The sequence below is a fragment of the Lycium barbarum genome, chromosome 2, assembly GCF_019175385.1.
Source record: "Lycium barbarum isolate Lr01 chromosome 2, ASM1917538v2, whole genome shotgun sequence".
Classification (NCBI taxonomy): domain Eukaryota; kingdom Viridiplantae; phylum Streptophyta; class Magnoliopsida; order Solanales; family Solanaceae; genus Lycium; species Lycium barbarum.
Window position 1 is genome coordinate 143,144,834 of NC_083338.1, and position 17,139 is coordinate 143,161,972.

Sequence of the window (17,139 nt, forward strand, 5' to 3'; positions counted from 1 at the left end):
GTCACAGAAGTCTTTCGCTCCCGCAGACCATGCACGGTTGATTCGGGAAAGAGGAATTAATGCTTCGTACCTCCTCCATCAGGGTTCAACGTCTAAGAGGTGAACTTTTCCCTCTTTTCTGTTTTGAATCTGAAATCCTTTAATGAGTTTTGTCCATTTGCTAGTTTGAATAATCGTTTGCGATTGGCTGTTCAACATTGGAGGGATTTTTCCCTCCATTTCTACTCGCCTCTCACTAAAACGAGGAGGAAATTTAGGGTTTTCGGGGTTCTATATAAAGAACCCCCACCCCCAGTGTCGAGACATCTTTTTGGGACATACTGAAATTCTTGATTAAAAATTTTAAAACTTAGTCTTATTTTAATTAGAAGTCCAGTTTCCAGTGGAACTTCCATCGAGTCTAAATTTTAGCTTTAAATTCTCTTCTTCTTTTTTCGTTGTGGTTGAGTGTGTCGAGGATCTTGGAAGCGAATTCTCAGTTCCATTCGGGACAAAGACTGCACTCGAAAAGATCCGAGCATCGTTCGCGTTCGAGCGTAGATCGGAGATTCAAAGCCCCACTTTGCTGCACCCGAAAAAGGTTCGTAATTCCCCTTTCCATTCATTTAGCATTTCCTTTTAGTTTTAAGCTATATGTATGTATATGTGTTTATGTGCTAGTTTAGTTAGTTAAATATGTTTTCCTGTATTAGTTTGGTTTAATAGTTAAGCCTGTTTTATATGTTAGTTTTTAGCTTAGATTATTTAGTCCTGTATATTAGCTTAGCTTAGTCCTATTCGATTAAATATGTCTTATGTGTTGTCATAGCCTAATCTATTTCAGTTAAGCATGATTTAGTTATTAGTTTAGCTTATTTTAGTTAAACATGCCTTATGAGGTATTTTGGGCTAGTCTGTCTATGCTAAGTATGTATTATATATTGGTTTGGCTCTATGTTAATCATGATTTATATGTTGTCTTGCTAGAATTAATTAGTTAGTGAGATTTAGATGTTGTTTATTTTGAAGTTGGCTGCAAAGTATATATTAGTCCACATCCTACGTGTTACCTGCTTAAGTATTGTCTGTTATTGAATCTGTTGGTCCCTTACTGTGATAGATGTAATGTTGTGGTTTGATCAAATGAGCTGGTAATAATATGAATGGTTAAAATGTGTTAGTATCAAGTGTCCAATCTGTTCGTGCATAAGGTCATAGCTTGTTAAAGCTGATCATGTCATAGTTTCTGTGCCTTTGTCATTTCCTTCTGATTAAATGGGAGTTGACGCCATATGTCTCCATACTGTGTATTAAAGATCCTGTTTTAGCCTTGCTTGTTATCTAAATGGGAGCCTAGATAATCTTGGAGTTAAGCTTGGAGTCATTTTGACCTATGGTGTCTAAAATAATGAACTGGTTTTCTCAATGATATGTAATGGGAACCAAAATGTTGTTTTATCTCAAAATGTGCTGCTGACCTTAGAGTGAGACCTCTATGTTTACTAGACACAAAAATAGCACTTTCTGAGATTGAAATATCACATAACTTGAGTAATTAAAGTGATCAAGACTTTGCATGCTCCCTTAAATGACTTTGTCTAGACTGTATGGCCTGTGCTATTAACTTGCTGATTGTTGTAATGTCTAAATATCTCATAATATGTTCCTTTAAAATGGGTAAAGGCATCTAAATTTAGTTCTGCTCTTTTAAAATCTTTTTTTTAGACTCTGTGATCCCTTTCTGAACCTGATTTGAAGGAGTGTGTACTCTTGATATGAATATGTGTTCCTCCTCAGTTGCTGAGAATGTGTGCAAGTTCCCTTTTTCTTCTTCTTCTCCCCCTTCAAAATTGATTTATCTTAACAAGTGGACTAGGACTTGGTAGATAAAAAAAAAAATGCTGCTCCTATTTGATTGTGCAGTTCTTAGCAGCTTGAATCATAGTATTCCTAATTGACTGGATTAGTTTATCATTTACTTCACCCTAAAACAGGTCTAAGCTGCAAATGTGCATAATGAGTCTTCTTTTCCAATCGTTCCCATTATATGCACTGTGTGTTTCTTCCAGGAAACTGTTTTTGGAGTCGAAGTATTGCTCTTCAACTTGTTTCCCTTTTAGCAGTATCTGCCCCCCCCCCCCCCCCTAATTAGATTGACTTACTCTTTCACCTAGAATGATGGTCAGTTCTAATTGCGTTTTTTTAAAGGCAAATCTCTTTCAAAATCCAGTCTGCTCGTGCCCTGTTTCGTATTTGATGATTGAGTCAAATGTCTTCGTTCTAATATAATTTCCTAAGTCTGTCTAGTTGGTTATCATCCCAGAAATGCTGCACGGTCTTTTTCTTACTACAAACTGGCCATGAATGGCATTTTTTTTATCATTGTTGAATGAAGTTACCGTGTTTATAAAATAGCAACAATCTTTGTCCCATTCATAGACTAATATGGTTTTGATTGAAATGAATTGACTCTCTCCTTTAAGTTTAGTTTAAAAGGGGTAATGTTTTTGCTAGCTCTTGTTTATGAAGTATTACGTATGGACATTTACTTTAGAGTCTTGTTAAGTTCAAAACACCTGTGTATATCATGTATGCTGCCTGGTTTTCCTTTGTACATTACCCATCCTCTTTGATTCTGTTCGACTAAATCGAAATGGAAGTCCAAAGGTTAAAGGTCTTGATGTGCTTTCTTGATTGTTTTCCACTATGTGTGACTGATCTTTGATCCTAAAATTTCTTCTAAAAAAGTAAGTGGCTGCCTGGGTAAATTTGAGAGACAATTCAAACTGTTTCTGTTTGGTTGAAGTACATAGCTTACGGTTTATAAACTGAAATCTGTTTCACTCCATTAATATGCTATAGGAAATTTCATGAATGTTGTGTTGCGATTTTGTGCCTGTTTAAATTCTTATATGTTTGTGCATTGCAAGTATACTGTGTTTGATTATGTTTATGTGTGTATATCTAGAGTATGCTTTAGTTAGTACATTTATGGGGAGATTAGTTGGTCATTATGGATTAAGCTTGAGCCCTCCCCGGTATTAGCCATGCCTGGGATTCATGGAAATCCCTTGGAACTTGTGCAACATCGGGAAGACGGGGGCAAAAGCTTTCCAATACTAACCTTCTAAACATCCTTACGAATGTGTATATACGAAGTATACTCAAATATACATAATGTATACATAAGTCACTTGTTTGTCTTGAATATTAAAACTGCTCTGTTATGTTGGTTGTCGATCATAAAATCTTGTATATTATAAAATCATGTCGCTGCTCTAATTCTTTTTTTTTCTTTTGCATGACATCCAGAGTTGCGAAGAGTCTCAAATAAGACTCGATCTCGCCGCTAGATCAAAGCACTTCATCGCTCCACTCTGTGTCTCGAGTTCTCCCTAAACTCGTCCAAAATAAATTCCAGTGACGATCGAGATGAAATCTTTCTATTCGGGTCTCTCCTTCTCCCCTTTGAAAACAATCTGGGCAGAAGCAATAGGAAGAGGGGAGAAGACGAGAATGGTTGCTGCGCTTTTAAGCATATCATATACTTGCTTAGTATTTTGTGTTCTTATGTGTGATTATTTGACTACTTTAGAACACCTAATTTAGTGGGGCTAATTGGGATGCTATTTCGGTATAATAACGAAAATATTTCGGTTCATTTATGACTCTAAGAGAACTTATAATCGGATAAGCTAATTGGGACCTTATTTCGATATAATAATGGAAATATTTTAATTCATTTCACGAAGTATTTTAGCGCATCTTTGAAAGAAAAAATAAGTTTTCAATGTTTCGAAGCCTTAATTTTCGCCAAGTGCCTAATTTAACCAAGAAAAGAGTCTGCTTATAAAGTTATTTTTCAAATTTACATTAGCTATTTATCTATCTTGTCTGGTCACTCAATATATTTCTAAGCCGTTAAAATCAATTGATACCTAGCCATTGAGTTATTTCGAATGTTTATAAAAACGTTGCATGATCCCACACTTTCTTTAGTTTAACTTATAACTAAAATATTTTCTACAAATTACTATTTTATTTAATTTAAATAGCATTCTTATATTTTCCATTTGTAATCTTGATAATATTTACAAGCTATTTTCTTAAATATTTAAAATGCTATATTTGTATTTCTCTAGTCTTAATTAATTAACCTAAGTTTGGCCGGTTAATCGTATTTAAGCGGATCTTAAAGGATGCCTTACCCCTTCCCTTTAGGATAACTAAGAACCCTTACCTAGAATCATTAAGTTAAGTAGACTATTAATCGGAGTTAACTTTTAGCACTTACTTAGTTAAAATAGGTGTCCTAATTCACCGTTAAAATAATTAGGTTGCGACTCCTTAAATTTAATAATTAGGAATCACCAATATGTTATACTCCGCTTTGACCCGATTAAATGGGGGTATAACAGCTTGGCGACTCCGCTGGGAAATTTAGGTTCTTAACCATAGCAAACCTAGGTTAATTAAGTTATTGTGCTCTTATGTGTTTTTTTTAAGAATTTTATGTGATATTTTGTTATTTGCTTTAATTATTTCTTTTATGTGAATTCTTGCGAAGAAACTTATTCCTAGACTTCAATATACCACTTTTGGGTTGGAAATCAACAAGAAAACGATGTTTTTGGTCGCGTGGGACCTCGAAAAGGGACCTTTAATGGATGATTTTCGTGATTTTCGTTTTTTTTTTTGAATAGGGGGACCAGTAGGGAAGAAGGAGGGGCCGATATATTCGACTTCTTTTACGCACAAATTCTGTGAGTAAAAGGACTGAAGTGTAAATGTACACTTTGGTCCTTTTACGCACATAATCTGTGTGTAAAGCCTATTTACGTTCTTTTTTTTAATGGGTTATTTTGGTTCCAAAAATTTATTTTTGGGTTACAAAAATCTTGGGCCCTTATTTTATCGGTAGTATGGTATTTGACGTTTTCTTGTAAAAAAAAAAAAAAAAAAAGGTCGCATAAATTGGAAGAGAGGCTAGTGGTAATTTATCTGATTTCCTACCTGAATTTTGAACAATATGAAAGAGAAGACCGACACCAACTTATTTGAGACTGAATTGTAATTGATGTTGCATGAATTTGGATAGGTTCCTCTTCATATGTCAAGTCAGAATTGACCTCAATGGTTTCAAGAGGAAAAACATGAGATGGATCCGAGTGATATCTTCTAAGCATAGAAATATGAAATACTTTGTGGATCTTGTCTAACTCCGGTAGAAGAGCTAGTTTATATGCAATTGGGCCAACTTTCTCAAGTACTTCATGTGGTCCAATAAATCGAGTGATGCATGTTTTTTAACTGAATGTTAGAACAAAATAATCACATTGAAGCTCCAATGTGAACAAAGGAAATAAAAAGGGATATTCTTCATGGATACAGTTACACCACAGTAACCAAATAAGGACCAAATTAGTGGATGGCACAAAGCAAAATGGTACTACGAGTATTTAATTACTATGCATGAGCTATTGTACCATGAGACTGCCAAAAAAACAATCGTATATGTTGCTTTTTTTCTTTTTGGTAACACAGTACCAATAACGTAATGTTTGAATATATGTACCCATGCTCGGACAATTTGCATTGGGAATGCACGTCTAGTGGACCATTAATTTATGTGAAATTCTTGTTCTGCAAACATATTTCAACTCAATTTGGATCGTTTAATATTTATAGGTTTACTAATATTAGTATTTGCGAATTTTCGATTCATTACAGTAGCTTTTGGTTAAGTAATGTCTTCGTATCAATTCGTTGGAGAAGGTTTTGGTTACAAGGTAGATATTGCTAAAATTCCAAGTAATACGCAAAAACTATCTGAAACTGATCCACCTTTTTTGGTCACAGACTAGTACAGCTGTTTTTTTTTTTTTTTTTTTTAAATAAGATTCTTTTTGGTAAGTTTTTATTCATGATAAGAAGTAGGTATACTACTCCATACTACTATTGTTTTAAAATGACGTAGAAATAGCGTTTACTGACAACTTTCGTTCCGGTACTTGAAACATAGTCATTGCCTGAATTTCAAATTTCATTAGTGAAGTTTCAGGACATTATCGTGAAATTTCATTTGTAGAATTTGATCTCAAAGAAACAAGTTATTTTTCAATTACTACAGATATAAAGTTGTTATTTGTGAGTTTTTCCCAAATTCTATATTCGCCTATGTTTGGATTGTGGGCTCGAAGTTGCTAAAAATTAAAGAATGTACAGGTTGAACTTGATTTGGTATTGTAGTGGACAGCAAGAATAAGTACTGATTCAGTCTATGTTATTTGGTGTTTCTGCCCTAAAAAATTTAACTATACAGCTGAAAGCATAAATAATTTTTACACTTTCAACTCTGCTTAACTAACTAGCCGTAGACTAACTAGCCGTAGAAGGTTATAACTCTATCAATGTTATACCATATCAAGCTTATTATGAAGAGTTACTTACACCGTAGGTCAATTTAGTTTGGTGGGGTAAAAATCTATACATTTTAGTGCGTAAAATTTAAATTCTTCTAAAAAGATTTATTTATATAAGTTCACTATATAAAAGAAAAATATACTATCAAATTAAAAATAGGTAACTCACCTTATTTTTCAGGTTAGTAATGAGGTTGTTGGTTTGATCAGTGGGATCTTTGTCTAATGTTGTGAACAGCCCAGCCTTTTTGGAGAGGAAGCAATTGGTGAATGTACTTTAAGCTTAAGGTTGAGGCTAATTTAGGGTATAATTAATGGATTTACAGGAATTCAATAATTTTTGTCTAAATTGTATACATATGTTAAAAAAAATCATTAAATATATATTTAGTTATAAATTCATTTATTATTGTTTACTAATTTAAAAATTGTCATAAAAATCCATAACTTTCAAATCCTAAAAAGTATAAAACATGTCCATTGTGTAAATAATTGCATTAAACACGACAGCAAGGGAAGGGGGACCTGCGTACTGGTGAAAATATTGAAGAAGCTGATCTAACTCTGTCTTTCATAAATGGTGAATTGGAGAATAAGGGGTTCCATATTTATGGCATCTTCTCTAGGAGATAGGACGTACCTCCTTAATTTTAGCTATCTTTCAACTTCTTCCTCTTTAATGTCAATGTTCTTCTCACCTTTCCTTTTGTCAAAAGTACTACCCTCTGAAAATTATATTACTCTTCACCATCATGTGCCTATAAGTGTAAAGCCAGTTTATTTTTTTTTGGGTTTACACTTGATGTAACCCAAGACATCCATTCGACACCCTAATTTCAACATATTCTGAGAGAAATAGTGCATAAGAAATTTTTACACTATCAAGTCACATTTTAACTTGATAATGTAAATAATTCTTTATACTTATGGTGTATACAATCAAATCTCTCTATAACGACGTAGTTTTTCTGGATATTTTTTTGAGAAAATATCACTGCATATCACTTTAGGTAAATTAATTACCTGTTTTAGCCAAAAAAATTTTTTTACATGCTTTAGCCACTTTTTCTTGGTTTGGTACCATTGTTGGATTTCTATGTTTGAATTTTATGTTTTTGGTTTTGCTTATTATTAATAAGTATCCCACGAAATTTCTTAGTGGTTGCTAAAAAAAAAACGTTTAAAATGTGTATAAACATTTTTGTACATTATTATACACTTTTATACTATGTAAAAATGTGTATAAACACCTCTTATACATTATGTATAAACACCTCTTCTATGAGTTTGTATAATATTGTATGCTAGTTGAAAGTGTTATACACCTCTTGTATAAATTTGTATAATCATATATATGCAGTGTAAAAGTGTGTATGAACACCTCCTATACATTATTATACACTTTTATACAAGATTGATACATTATCCACTCCAGGTGTATAAAGTATATTGTTGTATAAAGTTGAATATTCAAGTTGGGCCATAGGTTTAATTTAAAATATGTGCTATGAATATGTAATTTTGACTCATAAATTGTGTATAAGTGAAATTTCCCCTATTTTTTTATTTTTTTTGAATGATATAGCGCAATGCTATTATATAGAACATATAATATAACATGACATGAAAAACCTCTTCCAACGAAAACTTGATCATAATAGTAAAATGTTGTTATAGAGAGATTTGATTGTATTACTTAAACTCGTTAAAAACCCGTTACTTTTTTATTGAGTCATTATTCGGGCTAACTATTATATTTATAGTCCATTAATTCTCTTCTCGATTTGTTAGAAATTAGTAATCTGTTAAAACCACCGCGAGCAATTAATTAAAAGGCAGAGAAAACTTGAACCAGAGATTTTTCTTCTTCCTTTCTTACCTAAGGTTTTAACTTTTACGTAGCCAAAAAGCAATCTAGTAAACCTACCAATAATGTAAAAGCTTTCTTAGTTTGGCAAAGAAACAATAATGTCACACATCCGATTTAAGAGTGTTTCGCACATTTTCTTCTGCCAATTTCACGTGGAAATGGGGACTTATGCGGTACAAAAAAGAGGGACCATTTTTTTTTTGCAACAAATTTCTACTGTTTCAAAACATAATATTATTGAGATGAAAATAAAAGAGTCTCATGGTAGGAAACAAGGTCCCTCTACAGGGAACATTATATATTCTGGCCTCATCATATCATAGTCCTTTTCTGAAAATCTACTTGGTGTTATTAACTCTTTGAAAACGAATCAACATGTTTTGAGTAGTAGAATTGTCCCAATCTCCCACAGCTGCCATACTGTATTATATATAGTACGGTTTCGTTTTCTTTTTTGTTTTTTCTTATGTTTTTTTTTTTCATAGAAGAAAATCTTCTTAAATCTTTGAGCATATAAGATATATTTCTAATAATACTACTGGACTTTCACACTCAATTTATTCTAATATGTGGTCCTCAAATAAACTAATTTGCTTGTGGTCCGCTTTGCCGCATACATTTTTGTTTATGGTCTGGTGTCCAAGTTTTGAATAATTTTGGATACAGGGTCATATTCTTGTACTATCCGTTAGTGTATCCTACAACAACTTCATTTACACCTCTTATTTGTGTAGCTTTATTTTGTAAAGAAAACCAGTTCTGCTAAGTGCCAGCAACTTTGATAATTGGACAGGGTTCCAATTTCTTGTAATCCCTATTAAAAGTAGGCTTTAGGGTGTGTTTGGTAGGAAGGTAAATGTTATCCACGGAAAGTATTTTTTCTGGAAAATAAGTTGTTTTCTGACTATATTTAATAAGTAAGAAGAATATATTGTCCCAAAAACATTTATGCAATCTAGGCATGGGCGGAGCCAGAGGCGGATGGAGCACTATAACTTGGGGTTCAATTGAACCCCAAACTTTCGATGCATGCGGGGTATAAATTTATGTGTAAAAAATTACTAAAATTACAATAAATAGTAGATATGAACCCATAACTTTAGAAATATAATGGTTTAGTGCTAAAAATTTAAGATGTTGAACCCCTAGAATTTAAATTCTAGATCCGCCTCTGAGCGGAGCTAGTCCTTCAGGCATGTGTTCGGCCGAACCCCGTAGCTTTGATCCGAACCATACATTTGTATTAAATTTTTTGTCAAATATGTACCAATTATTAATTTAGAAGCCAATAATTTTAAAGAATTAGAATCTCGAACCTACAAGACTCAAATCTAGGCAAACAGTATGACAGGTGGAATGGGGCTCGAGCTATGGGAGGTGAGGTGAATTGGAGGGTGGAAGGAGATAATTAGTGTGATCACTCATGAAACTTGTTTTTCCAACTTTTATCAGGAAAATCATTTTTCTCATTTTTTTAAAAATTTATTTTTTCTAGAAAAAAAATCTTCCAATTTTTTTAACCAACCAAACATGTCAAAGATACCCTTAACTTATAAACACGGATATACTATGTAAATGATTTTACGTTGTTAATGCATTTAACCTGTTGTAGCTTTTATTAGTTTTTGTGTTAATAATCTCACATTATATGAATTTAGTATACTTATAATTATCTTTTAGTGACCTGCGAAAAAATAAATCCCTTTAAAATAACCATCTATAGTTTTAACCTTATTGCATCTAGGTTGTTACTAACATGAGGTTTATATGAAAAGGATTGTGAGACACTGCTAATTGAGATTATAACGCATTTGAGGTGAGCTTGCATGCAGGACAAAAATAGTTAATTACCTGATCGAGTGCTGTCTTACAGAATATAATGGGTTTGCTTTAAATAACTATGATATAGCTGTCCACAACCGATTAAGTAATCATTGTTTTTGACTATAAACCAAAAGGTAACAAACTTCAAATCAACATTATTTAGGAGTAGCTTTTAGCTATAGAATTTAGAAGTATCGATATTCACTTTCCCATTTTTTCCACAAAGGTTGCAATCCTTTTGACCATTACGACGACCTTTCAACCAGCCATTTAATCAATTATACATGTTGGAGTGTTCCCTCCTGCATATATATCTTCTTTTATTCATTGACAATTCAATTATATTGTTATGTAAAATACACATTTTCCATTTGTTTTCCCTCTTCACCCACATCAACATTATTTTTCCCATTTCACATTTTTTCTTCCCATATAAATGCAAATATCAATAATCTTTTTAAAGCATTAAAAAGTAGATTAATATAACCTATCCTTTCATATATTTAAGTTTAACAATAATAGTAGGTTAGTAATCAATTAATGTTTATAAGAGATTTACCTATAATTACAGTATAACTACTTAAAAAGGTTGTCCGATGCACAAAATATCATGCGCTGATGCAGAGTTCAGATCGAGAAGGGCCATACTCCCTTCCACAGTTAGAATGTAATATAGGCAATCTATCCTGACGCAAGCATCAATGATAAATTTCATCGCTTGAACCGTCACCTATATAGATCACACATAAATAACTGTATTGTTACTCCAAAACTCCACTACAATTGCGTGCAAGTACCTGATAGTAATATTTTGCGTCATAAGTGCTTAAAACTCAACCTCATCTTTCATATATTAGTTCCTGTGCCCACTTAATACCCTACTTTAAAGGTTATGCGCAATTATGGCCAGCTAATGAAGTTATTGACAAGGATAGAACAATAACATCATGATTATGAAGATCAGTACAATATCAGCCATGGAGGGCACTATCGCCAGCTTGTCATTTCATTTTGGGTCCACATTAACTTTTTGGACCATTTATTTACTGTCCATGCAGTATCTAACTTTGTCCAAATTTGAAGCATATCATAGTGCACTTACTATGAATCACAAAGCATTTAATCTCTCTTTTAATGATAATTTAAGACTTGTTGGTAACCTTGTTGTTCAATAATTACCAAAATTTAACTTTATTTGGTACATATTCCTGCTTTCCCGGCATCATTTCCTCTTTGTCCCTAATAATGCAAAATCTACCATTACTCAATAGTAATTTTAACTCAACAAGTACGTGCACAAAATGGCACATTCACACGTGTGAGTAAAAATAATTAGCTAAGATCAATTATTAAAAACATCTATATAGGTTAATTAGTGCCACATCAACTGATCAAGACATGGAATTGCTTTTAGGTATAAGTGGTCCTTGAAAAGTGAAAGTGATTTTTTAACTAAGCTATGGCTCATAAAAAAGGAGACAAAGCTGTAACTAATTATGACTTATAAATCCTTAAAATATTCAATCCAAGAATCTCCCTCTTCCCAACACTTTTTGAAATATGAGAGGGAATGTTTGTTGCCTTTAGCTCAAAGAGAAAAAAAAAAAAAAAAGATATGGGAATGATGATGTTACACAGATTGATCAAAATGAGAATGTCATAATTTGGTCAAAGGATATACCTTTATTTTGCATTATTGAGAAACATGGAGTTAGTTTTTGTACTTGATCAAGAATCCACAAAGGGAAAAAGAAAAAGTAGATTGAATAATAAAATGGGGTCACCTTTAATTCTCCCATATTACCACTGGAATTTTCGTCATGAGATTAAGACCCTCCATAACAACGTACTAATGCCTTCAATTTTTACAAAATTAAAGCTAAGGATGCAAAAAGGAAAGTTTTTTTTTTTTTTTTGAGTTTGAAAAAGTTTCCAATACATAGTTACAGACAGGTAACTGGCCCCTCCACCTAGTCTGTCCATTAGTACCCTTAAGTCACCCACTTACATTCAAAATTAGGGGGAAAATACAAAAACACTAGCTAAAATCCGACATATTCCTTTCTTTTCTTTTCCTTTCACCTTTTTTCCAACCACCACCAATTTCGTTTCCTTTTTCTTGTTCATGCAAAAAAAAAGTTACAACATGTAACCAAAAAGCAATAGCTGCATTTTTTCTCATGCATCATTCAAAGCTGCAAAGACTGGTAGGTGAGCCATTGAGACTGGAATTGGCCTAAGTTGAGCAGAGGGAATACAAGCATTAACACTAGCCGATGGAACCGCGAATTTTGTAGGCTTTGCAAAGACTAAAGAACCAGCACTTTTATCAGGACTTGCTTCTCTTGAACTGCCAAGACTTGTTACCAAAGATGAAGCATTTGAAAAGTGGTTACCAATCCTGTTCTGTTCATCAAGAATGGTGGCATGGTTGCTTGAATTCATCGAATCGATGCCAATCAAATCTTGTAATGCCATTGAGAATGTGGGGTTCCGATAATTATTTGATCCCATGTTCGTCGATTTATCGGTTAGTAATCCTAAAGAAGGATTGGATGTTTGGTATAACACCATTTTCCAATCTGTGATATTCCCATTGTTGTCATTTTGAACACATTCCTCATTTTTGTACTCAAGGGACTCTATTGGCTCTCTTTCTTTGGTTCTCCTAGCTAGTTCACCAGCAGGTAGAGTATTACTAGCCATGATTTTTTCGACGTCGTATCGAGATATGTCAAAGTTTGTGACAGCATTTACACCCCTGAATTTGATTGCAGCAACATCATAAGCTTCTGCAGCTTCTTCTTGTGTGCCTACAAAAATTAAAATAGGTTAGGAATTACACAAATTATGTCTTAGAACATTAATAAAACATGTACTGAGAAAGAACTTTTTTTCCTCTCTTTATTATGTGATCATAAGGAAGAAACAGCTTTTGGAAAAGTTTTTCAGTCCCACCAAATGTGAGAAATACACAGGCAAAGTAACAGTATAGTCAGCCTTTGACAAGCATCACTAATAAGGCTAAAAAAGAAACATGGTACCAAAAAGAAAAGACACAACATGTTCTCTTATACTGGTAATAATCTTTAGTACTAGTACATAATGTCAAGGAAATTATATAAATAATCATGCTTAAAGGACTAAATCAATGTGAAAGAGTTTGCAAGGATTTACTAAAAGTGCCAAGATAAAGATCTTTGTTCCCTGCAACTCTTCCAATTCTAGCCTGCCATCTTCCATGCTGATGGTGCCTGTTAATAAATAAATACTAATCATTTTAGAAAGAATCATTAAAAGTCATTTAAGACTATTTATTCACATGAAATTTCAAGTACACCTTGTCACTCCTCTGTAAATTGAAGCACCCCTTGAGAATCCACTGCTTTTCCTGTATATTAATGAAGATACAACACAAAAGACTTAAACACAAGCTGATAAAATAGACACAAGATTGTCATACTAAATTTAGTTTTATGTTTTTTTACACTCGAAAGAGGAACCAAGAAGAACAAAATTAAGTACTAGTAACAAAGTTCCACCTTCTCAAGTGTGCAACATATTCTTGCCGGGTCATATTCTTCATGTCCTCAAGCTCTTTCTGATAATTTTCTAACTGCAAAAAAGAGCAAAGAAATTTGATGTCTCCTGTTAGCCAAAGCATTAAATATAATAACTTGACTTGTCATCAGCGGATAAGTAATTACTCTTACTGGAAAATTAATGTGAGTTGAAGGACCCCAGTATTTCAGTGCAGCTAGATCATATGCTCTGGCAGCTTTTTCTTCCATATCATAGCCCCCTAAAATCCACATTAATTTTCAATTTTAGTACTGAGTAAAGAATAAAAGTAGGTTTTAAAAATTTGTATGTTGACAAAGCTACTTACCAAGATAAACTAAAATAAGGAGGAGTTGATTAGAACAGCATATCCACCAACAAGCAGGTACATGACAAAAAATTCATAACAATAATCAGACAATGAACAGAATGGGGCCAAAAATGGCAGTCACAGATCAAAATACAACCAAACAAATATGTGCGGATTGAAAAAAAGTTACACATTAGCTAACCTTGTCTTCCTTTCCTAGTCTGCCCTTCCTTCTTGCAACTATTATCCCACAAATGTGCCTCATACCTACCTGTCCACCTATGTCTGGTGAAATCATATTCACACAATGTCATTTGAAAATCTTACAATAAAGCAGATATGAAAATCAACCAACAAAAAGAGACTCAAAAAGGCAAATCTTTCCAACTGGAAGCAAAAACATGAGAAATAGAAACCCCACAAAACAAAATGTTAAAAATAAATAGACTGACCTAGTGACACCTCTATACTGAGAAGTTCTTTGACCAAATGTGTCAATGGATTTCCTGTGTACAGGTTGTTTTTGAGCAACTTTTCCAGAACCCCTTTTCTTTGATTCAATGGCTACACATTCCAGCCCAGTAGGAGAAATTTGTCTTGGAGTAACACAGCTAGACTGATTACCAGGATTCATTGACAAGCTTAAAGACTGCAAATCATTATTACAACCAACTGTACCACCACCAGCTGCAGCAGCAACCATGCTACAAGTGGCATTTATGTGTTGGTCAATAGCATGTTGGTGCTCAGCATAGTGGCCCCAACTTTTTAGCTCATTTCCGGTCATTTGGGCATCACAGTTTGAAATTTGAGTTGGTTTAGTTTCTTCTAAAAGTGATTCTTGGTACATGCCATGACAATGCATGGGAGAATAGTAAGGATGGTGACTATGAACTTGAATCTCTTCTTCATTTTGATGATAATACAAGCTGTCTAAGCTTAGAGCCATAGCCTCCCTTTCATGACTTCCATATTGACTTGTTCCCATAGTTGCACCACCTAAAAAGTCCTCAAGCTTAGGTGAAGAACTTTGCCCCATAGCTTTATTACACAAAGATAGCAAAATATTAGTAAAAGAAAAAAAACAAAAGTGAAAAAGATTAGAACTTTAGAAGCAAACTAAACTATTACCATCTGCATGAGATCTTGAGAGAGCTTCCATGATGCAAAGAGAGCCATCAGATTTTAAAGGCATGACAGATAAGGAAGAATGGAAGGGATTATTTTCATAACAAAGAGCAGAAGTTGTTGACACATTCATAGGAGAAGATGAAAGATAGAAACTTTGAGTTTGATGATTGAACTGATGATGTTGAGGTTCAGAAGGATTAGTAACCTCCATTTTCATGTGGGGTGAGAGGGAAAAACCCAACCAGTTACTATTAGCCGCACTATTATGATTATTATTATTATTATTGCTGCTGCTGCTGCTATCATCATTCATAGACTTCATCTTCATTCAGTTGTTGAGGTTTCTTGTAAGTTGTAAAGGCTTTTCTTTTCTGTGGTTCAAGGTAGTTCAATCATTGGGAGAAAATAGAGTAATCATTTCAAAATAAGAAAGGAAAAAAAGAATAAAAATCATACCTTTAAAATTTCAAGAACTTGGCAAGACTTTTCTTTTTTGTAGTATAGCTGCAGCGAGAACTCATGAACCCAAAGAAAATATTTGTTCTCCACACAAATAAAGATGAAAACAAGGAAAGTCTTCACTTGAATCTAGGTGAAAAAAAGCCCAAAACTCTCTTTCTTGTAGTTTCTCATTCTTCTCTTGTCTTTTCTTTCTTTCTTTCTTTCTTTCTTTCTTTCTCAGTCTTAAAAAGAGAACAAAAACTGGACCCTTTAAACTAAACAAAGAGAATGAGTTTCAGCAAGCAATGTTGGATAGCACCCCTGCACTCCATAGCCCATAGGGATCTGTGTAAATAGATATTCTATATGCTTTCTTTTCTTTTCTTTTTTATCTTTTTCTTTTCTCTTCGCTAAGCAGACTCAAAACCTTAGCTTAAACCCAGAGATACCCAAGATTCAGACCAAGAAAGGGAAAAATGACCAAGTTGTTATGTTATTCTCAACTTAGTGCAAAACCCCAGTATTTATTTAAACCATAAATGAGAAAAAAAACATGAGCAAAGGTTTTAATTGGCTTTTTCTTTATTTTTATTCCGGTAAAGGCCAGAAGAGAGAGAGAGAGGAGGGCCACTTCAATCTAGTGGGAAATAAAGAACCAGGAGTGTGGTCAGAGATAAATATCAGCAATCAAAAGAAATTTGCTTTTTGCACAGAAAATGTAAGAAATAAAAAAAATAAAAGAGGAAAATGTTAACAGTAGCAGTAATAGCATAAGGCAGAGAGGGTTTTGGATAGATTTGATTGACGGGCAAAGGGCAGGACATCTGCCCATCCAGTCACTTCATACAGTACATCAGCATTCTGACCCCCACCCCCACCCCCTCCCCCCGCAACTACTCTTTTACCATCCAGCCTCGCCCTTACCTTCTTTCTGTAATTTCTCTTCAGATCACAGGTGTTAACCATTTTCAAAACTCAACTTCTACCTTTACTCATTTTGCCTTTTTCTTTTTTTACTTGAGAGTTTGTTTTGGTGTCACCATTTGATATTTATTGGTTCAATTAATCCAAATTTATGCTATGTATAATTTATTAAAAGAGAAAGTGTTGCCTATAAGAAGTTTTTTTCCATATTCATCCCATCACACCATTTGACAATTCTAGGATCATACAGACGAGGGTATTAAAATCATTAATCTTGATATAAAATCTCGTATATATAACAAGAAATAAATTTAGTTGATGGGATAAGAAATACTAATTGTCGTATAAATAATGTATCATTTGGTTGATAGTATTAAATAATACTTGTATTAGGTTACCAGAATATGTTTGTATCTAATAGTTATATGTTGTTAGAGATCACCTAACTTGATGGTGTAAAAATATAACAACGCAAGCGAACACTTTTGAAACCTCTACCAGTAGCGAAGCAACCATGAAATAGTGGCACTAAGGGACTTCATCACAACACTATTGTCTGAAAGGTATGGTTACATTATGTTCATGGTTGATAGATTCTCAAAGTATGCAATCTTCATCAGGCAACACCAGATTGCAAGGCTGAAGAAGCATCTCATTTTTTCCCAAAGAAATTAAAA

General features: G+C 33.5%; 1 protein-coding gene across 1 annotated transcript; it reads right to left on the minus strand.

Annotated features, from left to right (window-relative positions):
* Positions 1-11,981: 11,981 nt before the first annotated feature.
* LOC132627743 (AP2-like ethylene-responsive transcription factor ANT) lies at positions 11,982-16,167 on the minus strand. Its single transcript, XM_060343306.1, has 10 exons — positions 15,554-16,167; positions 15,098-15,468; positions 14,419-15,007; positions 14,169-14,251; positions 13,985-13,993; positions 13,809-13,897; positions 13,638-13,711; positions 13,436-13,486; positions 13,273-13,349; positions 11,982-12,908 (listed from the first exon to the last, which is right to left on the minus strand). Exons 2-10 carry the CDS (start codon positions 15,423-15,425, stop codon positions 12,274-12,276), a joined length of 1,935 nt encoding a protein of 644 aa, XP_060199289.1. The 5' UTR covers positions 15,426-15,468; positions 15,554-16,167; the 3' UTR covers positions 11,982-12,273.
* Positions 16,168-17,139: the final 972 nt, after the last annotated feature.